This window comes from Morone saxatilis, unplaced genomic scaffold, assembly GCF_004916995.1.
Source record: "Morone saxatilis isolate NCDOM2014 unplaced genomic scaffold, NCSU_SB_2.0 Contig9, whole genome shotgun sequence".
NCBI classification, from domain to species: Eukaryota; Metazoa; Chordata; class Actinopteri; family Moronidae; genus Morone; species Morone saxatilis.
Window position 1 is genome coordinate 14,246,677 of NW_023340268.1, and position 20,322 is coordinate 14,266,998.

The 20,322-nt window shown below is 39.6% G+C and overlaps 1 protein-coding gene across 1 annotated transcript in view; it reads left to right on the forward strand.

The window, feature by feature from the left end:
- Positions 1–17,808, forward strand: part of ago2 (argonaute RISC catalytic component 2) — a 20,277-nt gene extending 2,469 nt beyond the window's left edge. The window contains exons 3-20 of the mRNA XM_035681538.1: positions 764–944; positions 1,046–1,166; positions 1,298–1,479; positions 1,955–2,091; positions 2,178–2,312; positions 2,522–2,609; positions 2,811–2,958; positions 3,062–3,181; positions 3,910–4,032; positions 4,185–4,318; positions 5,513–5,697; positions 6,503–6,662; positions 6,781–6,871; positions 7,297–7,491; positions 7,634–7,768; positions 8,201–8,302; positions 8,545–8,744; positions 8,829–17,808. Of these exons, the coding sequence (XP_035537431.1) occupies positions 764–944; positions 1,046–1,166; positions 1,298–1,479; positions 1,955–2,091; positions 2,178–2,312; positions 2,522–2,609; positions 2,811–2,958; positions 3,062–3,181; positions 3,910–4,032; positions 4,185–4,318; positions 5,513–5,697; positions 6,503–6,662; positions 6,781–6,871; positions 7,297–7,491; positions 7,634–7,768; positions 8,201–8,302; positions 8,545–8,744; positions 8,829–8,937 (2,546 nt within the window). The 3' untranslated portion in view covers positions 8,938–17,808. The remainder of the gene's footprint in view (positions 1–763; positions 945–1,045; positions 1,167–1,297; positions 1,480–1,954; positions 2,092–2,177; positions 2,313–2,521; positions 2,610–2,810; positions 2,959–3,061; positions 3,182–3,909; positions 4,033–4,184; positions 4,319–5,512; positions 5,698–6,502; positions 6,663–6,780; positions 6,872–7,296; positions 7,492–7,633; positions 7,769–8,200; positions 8,303–8,544; positions 8,745–8,828) is intronic.
- Positions 17,809–20,322: the final 2,514 nt, after the last annotated feature.

Sequence of the window (20,322 nt, forward strand, 5' to 3'; positions counted from 1 at the left end):
TATATTCAATATTAAGAAACAAGTGAGTATGTCAGCTGGAAGCCAAAACAATCAGTGAACCAAGTGTTGGTGTTGGATAATGACTTGACTTGTTGCATCTTAATATTTCCTGTGTGAACAACTGTTACAGCTAGGTGCTGCAGATGTAAAAGGAAACATGACTCTATAACTCTGTGCTCATGTCTCACCTCAGATTTAAGAAATATAAAATCCTTTATAAATATATATATACACACACACACACATAATAATAATAATTTCTGCCAATTAAATCTGTGATGATGATTGCCTTTTATAAACAACATCATAGTTTGTGGTAAACCAAAATGGCACGTGTTCAATAGATCATGTCTTAAGTTTGGCTCATCATCATAATTATGATGACCTACCACATGTAGGAGGCCGACTAATTGACATGGCAGAACAGGTTGTGCCGAACTGGTTGAGACACGTCACGTAAGACATGTCCTAGATCATTTTTGCTAACGGTAACCATTAAAAAGAAGATTTTCTACATCTCTAATTTTAGATGTATTCTTTTAATGGTTTTAATGTGTCCTGATGTCTTGGGTTAACATCAGAATTGTTTAATTATGATCAGTTGAGAAACACACACTGTCCAGTTATATATGTGAATGTGCCTTTTATCTGTCTAGTGAAAAATGCTTATCAGGACTTAAGATCTTGGGAAACTTCTAATGTTTGTGTATTGTGATCTAATAATGCCCTTGTTACTTTCCTTCATTTGACCCACTTGTTTTAGAACCCCCATCTTCCCCAGTGCCAGAATATGTGTTCAAGCCACCATCGCGGCCGGACTTCGGCACCATGGGCAGGACAATCAAGCTCCAGGCCAACTTCTTCGAGATGGAAATCCCCAAACTGGAGGTCTACCATTACGACATCGACATCAAGCCTGAGAAATGCCCCAGGAGGGTCAATCGGTATGTGCATGTTTATACTCCGTCAACACCCCATGGCACGCGGTAGATCAGTTGTTTGAACGTCCTGGGCGTTTTGGTAATTGGTTTCATTTGGTTCTCAGTGAAATCGTGGAGCACATGGTCCAGCACTTTAAAACACAAATCTTTGGGGATCGAAAGCCAGTGTATGACGGGAGGAAGAATCTCTACACTGCCATGCCCTTGCCCATAGGCAGAGACAAAGTATGTATTTTTTCAGAACAACCTGCAACAATAAAATCTCCCTTTGTGGAGAAATTGTCTAAATATTGTTGAAAAAATGTTACAAAATAACAACAATTGCCTTTTTCTTGTGTTGCCCATCTACCACACAGGTGGAGCTTGAGGTAACCATTCCTGGTGAAGGCAAAGACCGCAGCTTCAAAGTATCCATCAAGTGGGTGTCTTGCGTCAGCCTGCAAGCTCTGCACGAGGCACTAGCAGGACGGTTACCCAGCGTCCCCTTTGAGACCGTCCAAGCCTTGGATGTTGTCATGAGACATTTGCCCTCTATGAGGTGGGTTTTTTTTTTTTGTGGAACATTGATCCATGTATAGGTTGTTATATTGTCTTTAAAGGTTATGGTTTCTAGCACATCTGGTCACACAATATGAGTAATTATCCAGTTGAAAGGAATAAACATAGCATGATAGAAAAGTGTTGTGCAACCTGTTTTCACTTTTTTTTATTTTATTGCAGGCAGCGATTGGGTTGCATTTGTTTTAATAAGGTGTGACAGTCAGCTTGTAGATAACTTGAAACTTGTATAAAATAGGTCATTTGTCATGCTAAATACTCTGTAAGGTGGAACTGTCAAAAGAGCCCTTCTGATTCTGTAATCATCCAGAGCATCTTTACATATCCCTATATCACAGATCTCTTTATATTTCATTTTCTTTATTAAGCGTCTTTCTTTTAACCAGTTCTTTGAATAGCTTCTGTTTCTCAGAAACATGTTAATCCGGTTTACATGAGTGACTGTCCTGTTACAGGTATACCCCAGTGGGCCGCTCTTTCTTCACTCCTTCAGAGGGATGTTCTAACCCCCTTGGAGGTGGCAGAGAGGTGTGGTTTGGATTCCACCAGTCTGTCAGGCCTTCCCTTTGGAAAATGATGCTCAACATCGATGGTAATTTTCTCACCGAATGTGCACAAGTTGTATGAAGTAAAGTTGTTTCTGTGAATCTCATCTGTGTGTGGTTGTTTTGTCTGCAGTTTCGGCCACCGCATTCTACAAAGCCCAGCCTGTAATTGAGTTCATGTGTGAGGTCTTGGATTTCAAAAGCATTGAAGAACAACAGAAGCCCTTAACAGACTCTCAGCGAGTGAAATTTACAAAGGAAATCAAAGGTAAGTAAAGCTCACTTAGTAGAGGCCATTGAAGTCTTAATTTGTCAATGAGACATGTTTTTATTTTGAATTATGTCTTTGGAAATGTATTTTTAATAAGGAGTGGAATGTAAAGATTTGATTCAGTTACTATCTATTTATAATTCAAGTCAAGTTTCTGGGTATTTTTTAAATTCTGTTATCCTTTTTATTATGATTCCTCCGTCCAGGCCTGAAGGTAGAGATCACTCACTGTGGGCAGATGAAGAGGAAGTACAGAGTGTGCAACGTGACCAGAAGACCAGCCAGCCACCAAACGTAAGAACCTTCTGTTATCTCATCTTTGTTCATGTTATATCATTGTTAGTTGCATTGTTGCTGATGCACATCATCTGCAGTTTTATTTAAAATGTATTAAAAAAAAGAGTTGTTACATAAAAATGATCAGTGCAGATTGTGTGAAATCTGACGAGACTGTATTTTTCTTCCTCTTACTTTTCTGGTGTGTGCTTCCCTCAGGTTCCCCCTGCAGCAGGAGAATGGCCAAACTATTGAATGCACAGTAGCACAGTACTTCAAAGACAAGTACAAGCTCATCCTGAGATACCCCCACCTCCCTTGTCTACAGGTGGGGCAGGAGCAGAAGCACACCTACCTCCCTCTAGAGGTAAGCATCACCAACCCTGCGTACTCATTTGCTTTTTGAAAAGTTAGCCGATTCACTATTGATTGTCCTCTTAACCGTTTTTTGTTTCTTGTGTTTGCTCCAGGTGTGTAACATAGTGGCAGGGCAGCGCTGCATCAAAAAGCTGACTGACAATCAGACCTCCACTATGATCCGTGCCACTGCCCGATCGGCACCAGACCGTCAGGACGAGATTAGTAAATTGGTAAGTCATTGTAAGATAAATAATAACTGAATGCAAACCAGTTGTTTGTTTTGACACAATATCTGCAATAACGTGAGACGGTCAACAGTAAAATGGTTTACAATGTTCCTGCCAAACTGCTACATTCCAGGATTCACCAGTAATTCTTGTCCTGTCTGGAGCCAGTAGCAAACCAGGTCAAGATGGTGAACTCAAGAGCTCACTGCCCCAATCAGGCCAAAGCTAGAAACTACCAAAAAAAACAAACAGCCTGTAACATCAATGATTGTAGCCGGGCCCTGAAACATGGCTCCCGACAGCAGAGAACTTTGGAACATGCACACATGCCAGCCACTCCTGCCAACAAATAGTCTTACCAACCAGTTGTTGACAGTCGTGTCACAGTGGCATACGGTCCAATAATCACTCAGGACTCTGGATTAAAAAAAACAAACAGGGTAGCAACAGAAGAAAGGAGACTTCAACAGAAATTGTGGTGGTTCCATGACTTGTTTCTTGACTTGGCTTAAGTTGACTGTTTAGATGAGATAAGAAAAAGTTTTCAGTTTGACACCCAAGCACAGGCTTAGTGGCTACTGGGTAAGATAATTCATGGTGTTATAATTGGCTGGTTGTTACATTTGTCTAATATCATGAATACATTTGAATAAACATTTCAACAAATACTTAACTTAAATGAAATATTAGCATCTAATCCAACTGCTGTGTTTTTTTGTTTTATTTTTCAGATGAGGAGTGCAAACTTCAATACTGACCCCTATGTTCGTGAATTTGGAGTGATGGTGAGGGATGAGATGACAGAAGTGAATGGCCGTGTTCTACAGGCACCTTCTATTCTATACGGAGGCAGGGTATGTTGATCACCAGTTATTTTAATGTTTGCAAAGTACTTTGAATTGTGTTGCTACATGCATGAAGTTGTTGGTATTGAGATTTATTGGAAAAACTTCATCTTGTGTACAGTCACTGCAACTAATAGGTCTGCTGTCATTACAATTTGCAGAACAAAGCAATAGCCACACCAATTCAAGGAGTTTGGGACATGAGGAACAAGCAGTTCCACACTGGCATTGAGATCAAGGTGTGGGCCATCGCCTGTTTTGCGCCACAGAGGCAGTGCACTGAACTCCTGCTCAAGTAAGTGAAGTGCTCCAGCATATACATATTTCATGTCATTGTGAACATGTGCCGGTTGTTTGATGGTAGGCAGCCCTTGATTAAGGGGTTGGTGGTGAAAAGCTGTGAGCATATCATAAAGCCTGAAATACACTCCAGTAGAGTACGCTAACACAAGGATACACTGAGCTGTGAGCTGGAGTTTCAAATGTCAGAGAGACGGCACAAAGCTGTCTTATTTGATTTGTGCCTCTGTTGGGTCTTTCACAACTGCTGTGACAGCCCAGTTTCCCGAGTGTGTCGCAGTATTGCCCCCCTGAGGACTGAGGTATTTTAGCTCTACAGGGGCGTGGGAGTGCACTTTGAGTATGTACAGCTGTGCTATTCATTTGCCTTTCTTAGGTTTTGTCATTTTCATTTGTGTCATTGTTTGATGCCAAGTCTTACACGTGCAAGACTTAAAGGCATACTACGCAGGATTTTCACAACAACAAAAAAATCTCTCTGCAGAGACTCTGCCTTTTTTTTTGGCTGTGATTTCTTATTTTGTTGTGTGCAGGAGGTTTCTAGGCGTTAACCTTTTGGACAGCGTCCAGGTTAAGGTCAGGACTCTATAAAAAGTCTGTCTCTCTCCTCTAGTCTCTGTCTGTGTCATGGATGCATAACAGGCTGCAAATCTCTGTGTCTGTCTGTTTGATTGAGGGCAGACAGGATGAAGCTGCACATCAGCTGCATTTATAAAGAAATCCAGAAATATGGCACCTTGGGACGCCCGAGTAGCTCACCTGGTAGAGCTGGCCTGGCACCCAGTGTACAAACATATTCTTTCTAGGTCACTTAAGCTAGGAAGATGGGCAGAAAATAGTGCATTTACAAACGGCAACTAACAAATCCTGCATAGTATGCCTTCAATAGTTGCATTGTATCTGGCTTTCAAGATTTTCTTTTTAGATGTGTTTATGCTGAACCACAATATAATGTTCTTAATTTTGCGTTTAGAGTATTATATAGTTAAAAGAAGAAGTAGTTGAATTTATTATTTACTTTTAAACACTCATGTCAAGATACACAAGGTAACTCGGGGCAATAGTTGTTGTTGGATATCTACATAGGTTTTGCTTTTTACTGCTGGACTTAATTTTGCTTTGATGTTTGCCTCTCAGCCATTACTTTCTCTTGCAACTGAAGAGTAAACAAGTTCCTCTTTTGTCTCAGAGCATTCACAGATCAGCTGAGGAAGATCTCTAGGGATGCAGGGATGCCCATCCAGGGTCAGCCTTGCTTCTGTAAGTACGCCCAGGGAGCAGACAGCGTGGAGCCCATGTTCCGGCACCTCAAGTACACCTACCAGGGCCTCCAGCTGGTGGTCGTCATCCTACCAGGGAAGACGCCTGTCTACGGTGAGTGATCCACTCATACAGTACCTTGTTTTTGTGTCATTTAATGAGGAACATGATTTATATTGATCTATTTGGGACATTAGATCGACCTTCCTCCGCATGAAATCAGTGTGTCTACTTAAAGACAAACAATGTGACTTTTACGTCAGCTGCCACATACGGTGCAGCCATCGTCAACTTTCTTCTCAAAAAGCCAAAACGAGTAATTAAAGAATGCAATCCGCTCAAAAGATGTAGAGATAACAGAAATAAACAGTGAGCAGAATACAGACAGTTTGTTCAGGTAACTCAGGTAAAGGCTGCACCATAGCAAACACTGGAAAGAGAAACTCTCTCCAGACAGCAACAAGGCAAATGACTTGGATTGGGGTAAAAAACCTTGATCGGGACATCCCTAGTGATTAGAGACGTGCAGTCGGGCTGCTGCTTCACTGCCTGTTGAGCAAATTTTACTGCTTCTATTTCTGCTTTAGGAAATGACCACAAGAAGTACGAGCCAAATAAAGCTACATTCTCTCTGTGGTCCTTCCCAGCCAATCTCCCATTTGCTTCTCAACTCACTCTGTCATTTCAACATCAGTAACCACCATCCCACTCATACATAACCAAATTAAAAGAGTTACTCCGCTTTAGAGTGTCTTTTAAAGTACACCTTTGGTTGCCAGTGTGGTGGACCAAACCATGCCTCCAGTTCCCAATAGCTGCAGTTGGTCAGTGTATCTGTGTGCATGTCCAAAGCATCAGTATCGTACCGGATCGTGTTAAACTAATTTGTATTTCCTTATTGGCCTGATGTGTCTTGTAGCTGAGGTGAAACGTGTGGGGGACACAGTACTTGGCATGGCCACACAGTGTGTGCAGGTAAAGAATGTTCAAAAGACAACACCTCAGACCCTCTCCAACCTCTGTCTGAAGATCAATGTGAAGCTGGGCGGTGTCAATAACATCCTCCTACCGCAGGGCAGGTTAGTGAAGATACTGATGATGAAATTAATATCTTTGAAATGTGACCCCCATCGACTGTTATCCAAAACTGGAAAATTGCATTTTTTGTGCTGAATTTCACCTGTGTCTGCACTCCAGGCCGTTAGTGTTCCAGCAGCCAGTGATATTTCTTGGTGCAGATGTGACTCATCCGCCTGCAGGGGATGGAAAAAAGCCTTCCATCGCTGCTGTAAGTAACATCACACCACACAACATGAACATCTACCCTATACAAAATGCTTAAATAGGGTCTAATGTACGTTCCAGAATGACCAACCATCTGTGCCTCTCTTAAGCTTCTTTCAACTCATTCTTTTGGTTTTATGGCTGGTACATCTATTCTATGGTTGACTCTCAGCTGCTCCCAGAAACCCTGTAGGCAACCATTTCCTCCAAAAAAGCCACTGTATGCTACCCACTTAGTACAAAGCTGTAACAAAGTTACTAAGAGTTGGAAACTTTAATGTTGCCGCTGTCTGCTGGAAAAGATGTAAAAAAGGAATGCAAGACCGTTAAAAAGCTCTTAGATTTTTTATGTCCACTCTTTCACTTTTAATGTTGCATTATATGTCATTAAAACGTTGATCCTCTAATTTGGTACTCAATGCTTTTCAGGTTGTTGGTAGTATGGATGCCCATCCCAGCAGATACTGTGCCACAGTTCGGGTGCAGCAGCACCGTCAGGACATCATTCAGGACCTGGCCACCATGGTGAGGGAGCTGCTCATCCAGTTCTACAAGTCCACCCGCTTCAAGCCCACCAGAATCATCTACTACCGCGATGGCATCTCTGAGGGCCAATTCAACCAGGTGATGATGCACAATAATCTATGAAATACATTTGTGTTTGAGGCAGTGTACATTTTGTACATGTTGAATTTAGCTGATTTTATTTTTGTCCAAAACATTTCACCTGTTAATCTTTAATATCTTTTGACTTGAATGCATGCAGGTTCTTCAGCATGAGCTGCTGGCGATCCGTGAGGCCTGCATAAAACTAGAGAAGGACTACCAGCCCGGTATCACCTTTGTGGTGGTGCAGAAGAGACACCACACAAGACTCTTCTGTATGGACAGAAACGAGAGGGTCAGTATTCTGTCTTCAGTAGGGGTGGGAAATTTGGTCAGTTTTTTGTTTGAGACCAAAATGTTTTCGTACTTACTAGGTTACCTTCTAAAGGTGAATCAGCAGTAGGTAAAGCTGTTTAGCGTGTTACCAAAGCTATAGTCATTCACAGATGGCATCAAGCCAGCTGCTACAGGTGTTGGTCTGCTCTCTCGCGCATCACCTCTAAATTAGGGACATTAGGTAATCATAAGTAATTTGGTGACACTAGCATATAAACCCCTACTTGATAATCACATTCCCATATCTGGAAATTTCAGTTTAAAAAAACTTGTTTATTGGTCAAAATTCCATGTATTCCCTTTGCTTCTCCCAAAAATAAGTTATTTTTTAAATCCAAACATAACAAAACCATCCTAACGCACTTAAACATTATTGTGTTGATTTTTGCAGGTTGGGAAGAGTGGTAACATTCCTGCAGGCACCACAGTGGACACCAAAATCACTCACCCTTCAGAATTTGACTTCTACCTTTGCAGTCACGCTGGCATTCAGGTAAGAACTGAATTAGGATCAACTGTAATTGAACTAACAAGTTAAACTGGTAATGTTCCTGTGAAGTATTTTGAAAAAGGATGTCAAATGTGTTGCCAGATTTAATGGATTTTGATCATGCATGAAAAACAAATGGATCATCAGCCAGATTGGCTAATAACAGAAGACTGATGATGGTGCGAGTCCTTTTTCCCCTTGTGGACACAAAAGCAACACCTGTCCTCCATTATCATTCATTGCAGGGTACCAGCAGGCCGTCTCATTACCACGTGCTCTGGGACGACAACCACTTCTCTTCAGATGAACTGCAGGTCCTGACCTACCAGCTATGCCACACCTATGTGCGCTGTACCCGGTCAGTTTCCATCCCAGCACCAGCTTACTACGCCCATTTGGTGGCTTTCCGGGCTCGTTATCACTTGGTGGACAAAGAGCATGACAGGTAAGGACTCGCTGCAATTTTCTGCTGCGGTAATTTCAAATGTCCACGACAGTTTTTACACATTTTTTATTGTTGCCGTTTCAGTGCCGAGGGCAGTCATACATCAGGCCAGAGTAACGGGCGTGACCAACAGGCCTTGGCCAAGGCCGTTCAGATCCACCAGGACACCCTGCGGACCATGTACTTTGCCTGAGAGCACACAAACCCCAGGTTGGGGTGGGTGAGACCCCACTGATGAAACACACTACCCCTCGCTGTCTCGCTGTCAGCTGTAGATAGCATCACAGTGGTTTCACATCGTGATCTCCCTACCTAACAGACCTGTCAGTTACCCATATGTCTACAATTGTACTTCAGCCCCTGACCCACCCGAACCAAGCCAGCTATTAGACTGTAAGATGCAAAAGAATCCCTCTTTCTTGGGGTTTAAGCTGGAAGAGGTTTTATTTACATGTTGTGCATTAGTGTGTGTTTGTATTTGTTGTAGGGAAATATGTTGCAAAGTATGAAAGGAAAAGGAAAAGTTCGTACACTGATAGAAGAAATCAACCATTTCTAAACTAGTGGGCAGTATCATTATACATTGGGGTGATTTATAATTTAGAAGAAGCAGTTCACCCTCCTCCTCCTGTTTCTATCGTTTGTGAGGGTCTTGGTGCTTGAAGGGAGAAGGATCAAATTCATCAAAAGATGATGTTCACTGTTTATATGCCTAAAGATTTGCTCCTCTGACAAACATTATTTATCAGCCAATCAAAGCAAAGTGCACTGACCAGAATGGGTACTTCAATCAGGACAAAAGTACTTAATATATTAAGGGTCGCGTGTGATTTTTCACATAGGGCACTATGTGATGAAAAGTGCCATTTGAGACCACCTTTCTGTTGTCATTTCTGTGTAAAACTATGAATTATTAGGCCCACATCTGCTGGGTTTTCAGTATTTGTCCTTGATTGACACTGATGACCATTTTATGCCAAATCTGGTGACAGCTTACTAATGGATTCTTTGCATCAGATTTGTTATCAACCCTTGAACCAACACTTAGTTTATTCTTGATGAGGGCTCCTAGTGTTCAAATAGAGATTGAAAGAACAGCAATTTTATCCTTCTCTGCCTCTCTGGTTAGTCTGAACTGAAAGAGTTGCACCATTAACCTAATTCCCATGCCGAGAAATAGCATATTGGGACTGGTTCCCAACAAAGGACATCTTTCTAATGTACTCTGAGCCGTGTTGATAAAGGACACATGATGTAGAAATCAACATAGAGGGGAAATTGATGAAATCTTTTTTTTTTTCCCCTTCATTTTTTTATAGTCTAATTTAATTTCAATCATTTTTGTAATGGATATGCATGTAGCTGACTCATGTTTTAGTAATTTAGGCATTTGTGATACCTGTTTATTTTTTCCTTTATACACATTAACCCTTCTTCTATGTTTTAATGTATATAGCAGCAGGATAGTGTTTTCTGCAGTGTCTTTGTCAGAGCGGGATATTTGTGTGGCGTCTCGATATCCAGGCATTCGGTACAGTGGAGTGAAAGCTGCAACATTTTAGAGTTTAACTGATTGAAATTCCCTTCAAAACAAAATAATCTAGTGTTTTGCTCCAGGAATTAGGAGCAGTCGTCGCACAAAAGCTTGGGTTTTATGCAAATGACTTTTTGTGAGTCTTTATACTATATAGTAATGTTGGTAATAAGGTATATTTTGAATAAGCTTTCAGTGGAGGCTGCTGAAAATGTTGTAGAGATTTTTTTAAATGACTGGCCCACATGTAGTCTAAATTAACACTGTCTATTTGTATACAGATTTTAAATGCAAATATTCTCTTGCCTTCTAAGACTGTTACAGTCTTACTAATAATTTTAGACATTTCCTAACATCCCACTAAGTTTTACTACGAAGTTAAGCTGGCGAATGTTCTCATAGTCTTGATTGGAGGCGAGTAGTCTACATTTTCTAACTATGCATCATTTTTAATCAAGAGATTTAGCAGTGGGGGTATCTCACATGAATTTGGGTCATTTATAGAGGTAGATAATCAGGGCTTTTTTTGTTATTATTTTTTTTAGCATGTTGCATTTAGTAGCGTTTCTTAGTGCTTATCAGCATCTTCATGCCTTTCTAACAGGATGAAGTATTTATGTGGTCATTTGTAACGTTGTAGATTTTATAGCCTGAAAATTGGGTGTATCCTTTGTAAACACACAATCTTTCTTAGCCAAACAAGATTACAAACTTTTACATGATTAATATTCAAAAGACATGGAAGCACAAAAGGACATCTTGATTCTAGGTGCTAGAAGTTTTCACTGTAAACCACCTTAAATCCTCACTGGACTGGTCAACAAGGCTTTTTACTTGTATGTTAAAAAGATGCTTCATCACCTTGAGGATCTTTTCTCTCCCTTTGACGACCTCTCTGTGTTACCCTTTTTACTCATTACCTGTAAAGCAACTAGAAATCCGACTGACTGTGTTTGTGGGGCATTCTGAAAATCACGTACTTGATATTTACTGTTATGATGTCAATATTGTTCTTATCGGTGCTGGTCTCACAACATGTAAATTTGGATGCACTTTTGATAGCAGAACGTTGGTATGACTCTATAGATGTGTGTTCCTCAATCTAAGCAGGAGGCTCGGCCATAATGCGTCACACTGGTGTAATTGTATGGAAATGGCCGTGTGTTCTACCTCTTGTTACCTGTTTAAGTGTTATGGTAACATCACACTGCTGGCCATTTCTGTATAATTACCCCTGCTATCTATCTAATTGGCATTGTTTGAGTCTTGCATTGACAGTAGGGGTTTTAAACGCTTGGTGTGCATGACGGTGAACGCGCTTTGTAGTTGTGTGATTTTTGCTCTTTTTTTCGTAATTTTACTCAAATTGATACGAGAGAATGTGTTTGTTTTTTGTAGTGGTTTTGAGCGTTGAGCTGTACGACCAAATTCTTGAAGTGTGTTTGTATTCACACACAGCTTTCCCTTCTTTCTTTCCTTTTTATTCTATGCACCAGTAAAATGACAGAATTCTTTTTTTTTTTTTTTTTGACACCTGAGAAGTATAACAACAAATGCAAAGCCCACAGGTATGATCAGTGCGTGTCCTTGATTTGGAGAAATTGTAAATTTGCTCTATTGGTGCTGTTAGTCAGGCTTTTCAAGTTACTTGCAAATTAAAACAGAGAATAAATTGAATCCACATGAACAGGTTTTTGTAAGGAATGCACTTCAGCAAGGCCTTTTTAGTCAGTTACATTTCACAACAGAACGTTATTACATTTTTGATTGTATGTGATCATGCATTGATACTTTGAGTATGAGGGTGACTTCATCAGAGCAAATGAATTTTTCCGCTGTGTTTTATGGAGACTGGTGTCCGTTTGGAGCCCTGTTGTTGGGTGTGTGTTTGGAAATTAGAATGTAATATGTCCTGACATATGGAAAGTAAGGAAGGGAACACGTCTCCTTAATGATGGTTTACATCAAGGTGGCGTTTAAGGAGGCGGCTTTGTACTTGTTGTTACTGCTTCTTCGTGTTTTACATTACCTTTACCAGCACCTTAAAATAGTAGATTACAATGGCATTGCTTTTCCTGGAGATAAAACTCAAACATTTGACAATGTTGTTTTTGCACTAAACAAGAATGGACTTTTGTAGCTGTTGCAGCATTAAGAGTATTCATCAGGTGGCAGACTCCTTTTTTTTTTTTTTTAATTTAGAAAGGAGCAGTTGGCATCGGTGGCATTTCAAAATACAAGAGGCGCAGCCAACAGGGCCCCAAGGGCCTCGTGTGTGTGTGTGCGCCTGCTAGAATCGGGAGGGATTCTACCTAGCCAACCAGCATTCGGCTTTTCATCTTTCAGAAATATCCTCACGCCTTTTTAAATGTTAAACGAAAGAGTGAGGCTTGTAGTTGCGTGTGTGGGTTGCCTTTGTACAGTGATGTGTGAGAAAGTTGCTTTATGCAAAACAAACTGACAGGTATTGAAAAGAACCGATTATTACCGATGATTAACTATAGACCGTACGATTTCTGTAGAGACCGGGGGATGCCAAAGTGCTGTGTGCGGAGGAAGCGTGCAAGGCAGTTCTGACATGGTTACAGTCCCGGTTCAAGACTGCAACGCGCATAGAATAAATGCGTAAAGTAAAGCCTCTTCATGTGTCGGACACCACCATGGACTATACATATCAAGATTCAGAAGAGGCTTTTTTTCCGTTTTACGTGAACCTGCTTGATCATGATGAGCTAAATCAAGAATGTGTGGAACAAACAGAGGAATACACGAGCCTGGATGAATGTGGCGCTACTTTACCGTTTAATAGTGCCCAAGGTGCTTAGTTAGGTGTTCAAAACACCTGCAGTGGTAACCCTCATGAAATTACAGGATACTTTCTTCTCAGATACGTAACCTCAGTTTAGCTGTTTGTCCGTGTCTTTTGGAGTGGACACAGCAGGATCTAGAAACGGCTGGTTTGTAAACTTAAATGGCATATCATAAGCTAATTGAATTGATAGACAGTTCATTTTATTTTATCGATACCGGTTCTTTCTCTTTTGTAAGTATATATGATTTAGGGTTGAATGAGGCTGAGATAAAAAAAATCCTCCTCGTGTAACGATCAGCCTGTATTACTTTTTAAATTTTTTGCTTTTAAATGGTCTTGGAATAAAATGAATTCCCAGTTTCAACCTATACACCAGTTTATTCCAAACCATTACCCTCTGTATAGGGACATCTCTCCTCTCATCCGTCTCTTGTAGAGAAACTATTGCTAATATAAAGAAACCTCTTGTAGAGTAGAACCTATTTTCCTAGTTCCAAATAATAACAATGAATGTACTTAGAGCCTGCGTGGTTTGTAATATTGTATAGGCTATCCATCCAGTACATTTATACTCATGTTTGCTTCTTGTGTACAGCCTTTTTCCTTTTTCTTTTTGGTGTATTTTTCTCCTATTTATAGGCTTTAATAATTGCAGAAAGTATTATGTTTTGTTCTTTTTAATATTTCATAGGTTTCGATCACGCCCACGTCACCGCTGATATCATGAATCTTTTCACTGATTTAACAGGAGTTATACAAGTCTACAGTTGAGATGTCTTTCTCTAGATGTTGGCTACTGTAGTTTTTAGGAGACAAAAACGTTTCACACTGGTGTAAAGAGTCGTCATCCTTTCTGGCCTGGCGTCATGCTTGTGTGAGGTGCTGTATCATAAGAGCTGTGTGTGTATATATGATGGTTGCTTTGGCGTGTGATCTCGTTTGCTGTTAGATTTTTTTGGCTTCCGCCTAAGCCCTCGATCTGATATTCCTGTCTTTTGCAGAGTTGTCCTGTAAAATCCTAAAATCCTCCCCGAGTTCAGCTCACTAACTCATTAGCGCAGTGCCACTTAAAAGCAAAGAAGCTAAGGTTTTTCGTTTGAGTGTTGCTTGTGTTCCTTACTTTTAGTGATTGTATTAATACGCAGCTGTTTTTCCAGATTTTAAAAGTCCCGTTTTATGATTTACAAGGCACTCGGCTGGCTTCAGCAAGCATCGTTTTCCTATTCCTTTATAAACCTTTCTGAAGCATCACTTTGTCCTTGACAGTCAGTCTTTATCATGCCAATGTCCACCCAATCACCTGTAGCCATGTGACACTGGTGTGGTGTCCACAAGGTCTCTGCGGTTAGGGTTAGGCCTATACTATTGTTTTTAACTACAACTCTGAATTATTGTGTACAAATTCAAATGGGGTTCTGGCAGACGCGAGGACGGAACCGTTATGCCTCATGTCCACAGGATGCAGCTGCGCCGTTTGTTTGGTCGCTAACCTGCAGAACTATTGACATTCCCATCAGCCTCAGCTGTACTTGGTGTTAAAGTGCTAATCACCGAATCTTTAGCATGCTAAAACGAAGATGGGGACACTGGTTAACATTACACACATTACGTTAGCATGTTAGCACCGTCATTCTAAAAAGGTTAGCATGGTGACTTTAGCTTTTTAGCTCAAAGTGCCGCTGTGCTTAAGGTCAGCCTCACAGAGCTTCAGAGACACAAGCTGCTCCGGCCAAAACAGACCCAATGTCTAAGGGTAGCCGAGCACAGAAATCGGGCGTGAGTGACGATGGGAACCAGAAGTGTCTGGCGTCCAGCAAGCGACGCAGCGGCTTCAGGTGGACATGTGGGATTAATCTGACCTTCTCACCCAACAAAACCAATGCCATCCAGCCGATCTCCATGCATCCAATCATGCAAGACTCCTGTGGGTATTTTTGTATTTTCAAAGCATTTCTAGTCTTCAGAATGACTTGGCTTTTTATTTACCAACTTGGAAAAAAACTACCTCAGAGCAGTGTCAGGTGCTAGCTAATATTAGCCCTAATTTATAATAATGGTAACAAAAATCCAAAATTGTTGTGACCAAACCAATACAAGCCAATATCGTGTGAGAGCACTGTTCTTTCCTTTAACCTTAATAAATGGAAAACCAAGTAATCATGTATGACTGGTTGGTTGCTTTAGTTGGTTACATTTTAGGGGACCAAATTTTTGTAATTGGAGTCTCATTGTTTCAAGTCCTTTATTTTTTTTCAAACAGTGACTAAAACAACCCAGCACAACCTAGGACTCATTCATGTGGTGAAATAGACTAATCATGACCGGACCATATATGGACAGACGTGCCATCGTACAGTAATTGCTCTTCACTATGACAATGTGTTGATATTCCAGTAAAATGGTGGTGATTCTGAGGAATATTTGTTGTGGCGTTGATGGTTTGTTGGAAAGATGTTTGTACAGCAATAACATTGGTGTGTGGGCTGTGGATTGTTGGTCATCTGTTTGTCTTCACGCCAGTCTGTCCTCTTTACGTCGGTCAAGGCAACACTCAATAAACATTTTTAGACTTTTCGTTAGATGGACAATACTTTGTCTCCGTATTTGGAACCGGCCTTTTCTGTTTTCGTTTTAGCAGAATGTTGAAACATTAAGGTTTCATACTGGATAGAGCCACTCCACGTGATCAAATGCCTACATTTCTTTGCCGCGTCAACCCAGTACTGCAATAAAACCGGGATCCAAGTCCCTGTCTCGTACTCAGTTCATTTCCACTTCTCCTACAATTAGCCAGACTCAAGTCCGTTTTTGTCAAAGGTTTTAAGATGTAGTTTTGCTTGCGACAAATTACAAAGGGAATATACACATTTGAACATGCTTTACAATGTATCAGAGCATTGTAAACTTCAACGAAAGGTACATATGAGGTTGTGTGGCAATTAACTACAGTTTGTTGTAACTTTAGTCAAAACTGAAAACATCCAGCGTGTTTGTAGTCCTTTTTATGTGTGCCTTTTGTCGGATCTCTCTATTCTCCATCTGCCCCAACATTGGGTTTGTGAGTCCTTTTTAAACATAAAAGGTTTTGACAAAATCTGCTGCGCCACATAAAAAAAAAAACGAATTTCCATTTTTAATTATCATGCAACCTTGCGTGTAGATGCTGCATAGAACGATCAGTATTTGTGTTTTGCACTTTCAAAGCAGTCTCAAAAAAAGAAATTGCCCACTTGAGGCTGGGCAGAAAGTAAAAAGAAATAACTGACGAGGTATTTTATGCTATCAATAGGAATTATAAGGAATAATATGACTTTGAAGAGCTTTTCTAAAAAGGTTGATATATCTATATATATTCATGAAGTACCTCATAAGCCTGATATATGCTGCATTGACTTTTTTTTCTCTAGTGTACTTCATATTGTCCAATAAAATTTTAATTTTCCCCTTTTGGGAGGTTTGAATGTCACTACAGGCTGTGCACATGCCACAACCAGTAAATCTGATCGAGTTCTGTTGTAACAAAAGAGTACGTTACACCTTGTGGCCAAATGATAATGTGTCATTTATGCAATTTATACACAAAATGTCATCAGAATATTTCTCAGTTGTAGCCGCAACTGAGCACTATTTCTGTGCTCTGTCTTTTTTTTTTTGTTTTTGCATATTCTCTGTGTCTGTGTAGCCAAAAATATCGGGTTTAGTTGACGAAGAGTTGACGTGCACCAAGCATCCTGCAAGGCTCTGTGGTATAACACGACTGTTGACTCAGGTATTGTCGTGAAAGGGCTGTTATCTGCTTACTGTGTCCCTGTCCCAAACTCCTCCCCCCCCCCACCTCCCCCCTGCACCTTTGTCTTAAAATAGCCTTAGATCTACATGTGAGGTTCCTATTTGGCCTTAAAAGTTGAACAAATTATGCACTACAATTTCACAGACTTGACAGAGAGCTCGATTCCCGTTCAGACACACACATATATATATATATTTTTTTTTTTTTTTGAAGAGTTCATGTCGTGTCATTGCCATGTTATCTACCTCCTATGAATGTAGGGGCTGTCCTGGAGTTGTAGTCGACTGCAAAACCTTTTTTGATTTTCTTGCTCATTTAAGTGAAACAGACAATCATCTGTAGATTCTTGAAAAATATAAGATATTCCCCTGTTCATTCATACATAGAACTGATTCCAGGACACTCCATTTTCTTGATGTTTTGTTTTTTTTCCCTCATTGGCCATTTTCATTTTTATACATTGTGCTTTTTATTTCATTGTAAGCCATGACGGAGAAGCAAAGTGACCAAAGTCTCTTGGCAAAGGCAGCCCTGCACAGCCGTGTGAATTCAAACCTCCCTTCATTTGTGTCATTTTGAACTCAGTTTTGAGTTGTTGTTTTTTTTTTCTCTCTCTCTCTTTTCTCCCTTATTTAAACCACGACATGCCAAAACTGAATTTGCTGTCATTCCTGTTCTGGTGAGGGTCTATATGTTGCTGATTTAATTTGTTCACATCCACTGCTAAGCTCCTTGTTCTTGTTGTTGTAAAGTTGTAAGCTTTGATTTCTATTTTACATTTCCTCATTTTTGTTAACAATTATGCTTACAGAACACAAGATATGCTGTAAACCCTGTTAGGACATAATGTGAATACGTATCACTTAATATAGTTCACTCTTTGGCTTGACTGTAAGTTGCGTTAATTAATAAAAATGTTTAAAAAGTTTTCCTGTCGTGTCCGATCGCATTTTTTCATAAAGATAATGCAAAGTTCACCAGTCTTTTGTATCATACGCATATGTGTGCCAAACTGCAATACCCTCCATAAAACAGCAGGAAAATAAAGTCTAGACTTTTGCAATCATTTCCTATTGTTACATGTTTTTTTTTTTTTTGAGTAAGTCATTCATGTTTGTTTTATAAATTGAATTGAAAATGAAGACACTAAATGAAATTTGGCCATCATCAATTCAGAATTTTTTATTATTCAGTCTATTTATATTAATAGTGTAAATCATATAATTATAAATAACTTTTTGCCCTTATAAATGTCACCATACAATATACTGCAGTGTCAATGATCTCACAAACGTATGAGCGCTCATTAAAATTTAAAACGCACATCCGGAGGGACTTGATCTATGCTGCTGTGTTCATACGAAATTGCTCTGAAGTGACCACTTGAGTTTTATCAGAATAAATTTGTGACTCTTTCTGGCATCAGAAATGTAAATTCAGTGCTGATGTGTTACAATTTTACACATCATCTTTGAAATTTTTCCCACTTACCTCTAGTGGTCTTCAGCCACGCAGATGGGTTTGGCTTTATATGCCCAGGTTTTAAGATATTTGTTAGGCTTTTGCCACCATGCAAGACCCTTGAATACAAGTAAACCACCATTTGTGTTATTAGAAACAGGTGTTTTTCCCATGAAATGTCTGCTGTGAAAAAGGACTATGGAGAGGGGATGGATTTCCAGTTGTGGTTCTTCACCACTTCACCTATTAGAAATAGTGTCCCAGTTACTAATCTGGTGTCCATCTGAACCAGTCTCTACCAAAGAAATGGTCACAATACAAACCTCCAGATTCTGTTTTTAAACGTAAGTTTTAAAGTGCTCATTTTTAATACAAGCTGTTAAGCTTCTTAAGAGAATTGTTAACATGTTACTCCTCAAAACTGTTTTGAGGCCATCTAAATGCAAGCTATAATATATATAATATACTTTGCTTAAATAAAATAGTCTAAGAATTGTCAGAATTGTTCAAATCTGGGACAATATGACAAAATAACTGAATAAGAACCTGACTAGCATTAATGAACAGTTTTTGACACTTGGTGCTACAGACATTATTATTCTTGTAAAGTATAAATAAAAATAAAGAAAACACGATTTGAAAAAGAAACTATTTTGTTAAAGTTTATTAAATCTTATTTGTCATAACTTTGATAAAAATGGAAAAACAAATCTGTAGACATGAGGTTGATGTGAAAACACTTTACCAGGCAGAAGGGCTGTTCTCTAAAATGTGGCACAGATTGGCCTCAGGATTTTGAAAAGCTATGTTCCAAAGAATATCCATGTAAGGTAATTTATTATAGTTTTAAATAGGTTTGAAACATTTTCCTGAAGTTCAAGTTCAGGAAAACTTAATGGCATTTAAATATTTGACTTGTTTTGCGAAAGATTTACAAAGTTTAAGACAGACAATGCTAGTGCTAGTTTTCACCTTTGGCTTTGCTAAATGCATTCACCATCCAACATCATATGTTCAATTATACATTTATATTACAGCCTGTAGTTGAAATACCAATCACATTTAACATTTATGAATTTCAAACTTTATTTGGAGTATGGTCAGGGCTTTGGCATACTGCAACACTGAAGATAAGGACCATAAGCAGGGAGTGGGTCTGGCCCACGTTCACATATATAAAACATTAACAAATTGGCTTATGTAGACAGCAATGATGACGGTCAATGACAATGTTGATGGTCATACTCTAGACAGACAGACAGACTGATAACAAGATCATTAAAAACAAATCGAAGGATCACGTGTGACCAAACACAACACTTTATAAATTACCACACTGATGAAAAACTAGTATAAGAACACAAAAACTAGACAAAATGAACAGACACAGTGTTTGATCTTGAAAAAGTACATTATAAAGTCGTTTCTCTTTTACATACTGGAGGAGCTGTGGACTTTTTAAGCTCTTCCAATCCTTTGGAGGACACAGATAGAAGAGTTGAGGGCCGGCTACTTTAAAAACACTAAAGGATTAAGTTGCATGGACGTGAAAATAAAACACAGCTACGCAGGTTGCTCAGACGTGGCAAAGATGTGACATTGACAGGTTTCTTGGACAATGACTGCTCAAAGATCTTCTAGTTCATCTCCTTTTCTTGTGTTCATATCGGAGCGTGGACGGTGGTCATAAATCCTGGACTTCCATGAAGAAAGACTTGATACTTGAAATCAAAGGGAGACAACTACAAAGTAAGACGTGGAACTACAACAATAAATTAATGCAAAAATATGGCCCACGTAATGTGACCAGTATTTTTTTGTTTCATCCTCCACATTGAATAGAAAGATCTTTTGTAAAAAGTTATAAAATAAATAAGCACTCTTTCCCTTTGAGTTTGGAGTAGAAAAAAAGTTGCACAGCGTGCAGGCCCAAGAGGAGAACGAGCGATTGGAGAAGATTTTTTTTTTAAATTATCATTAT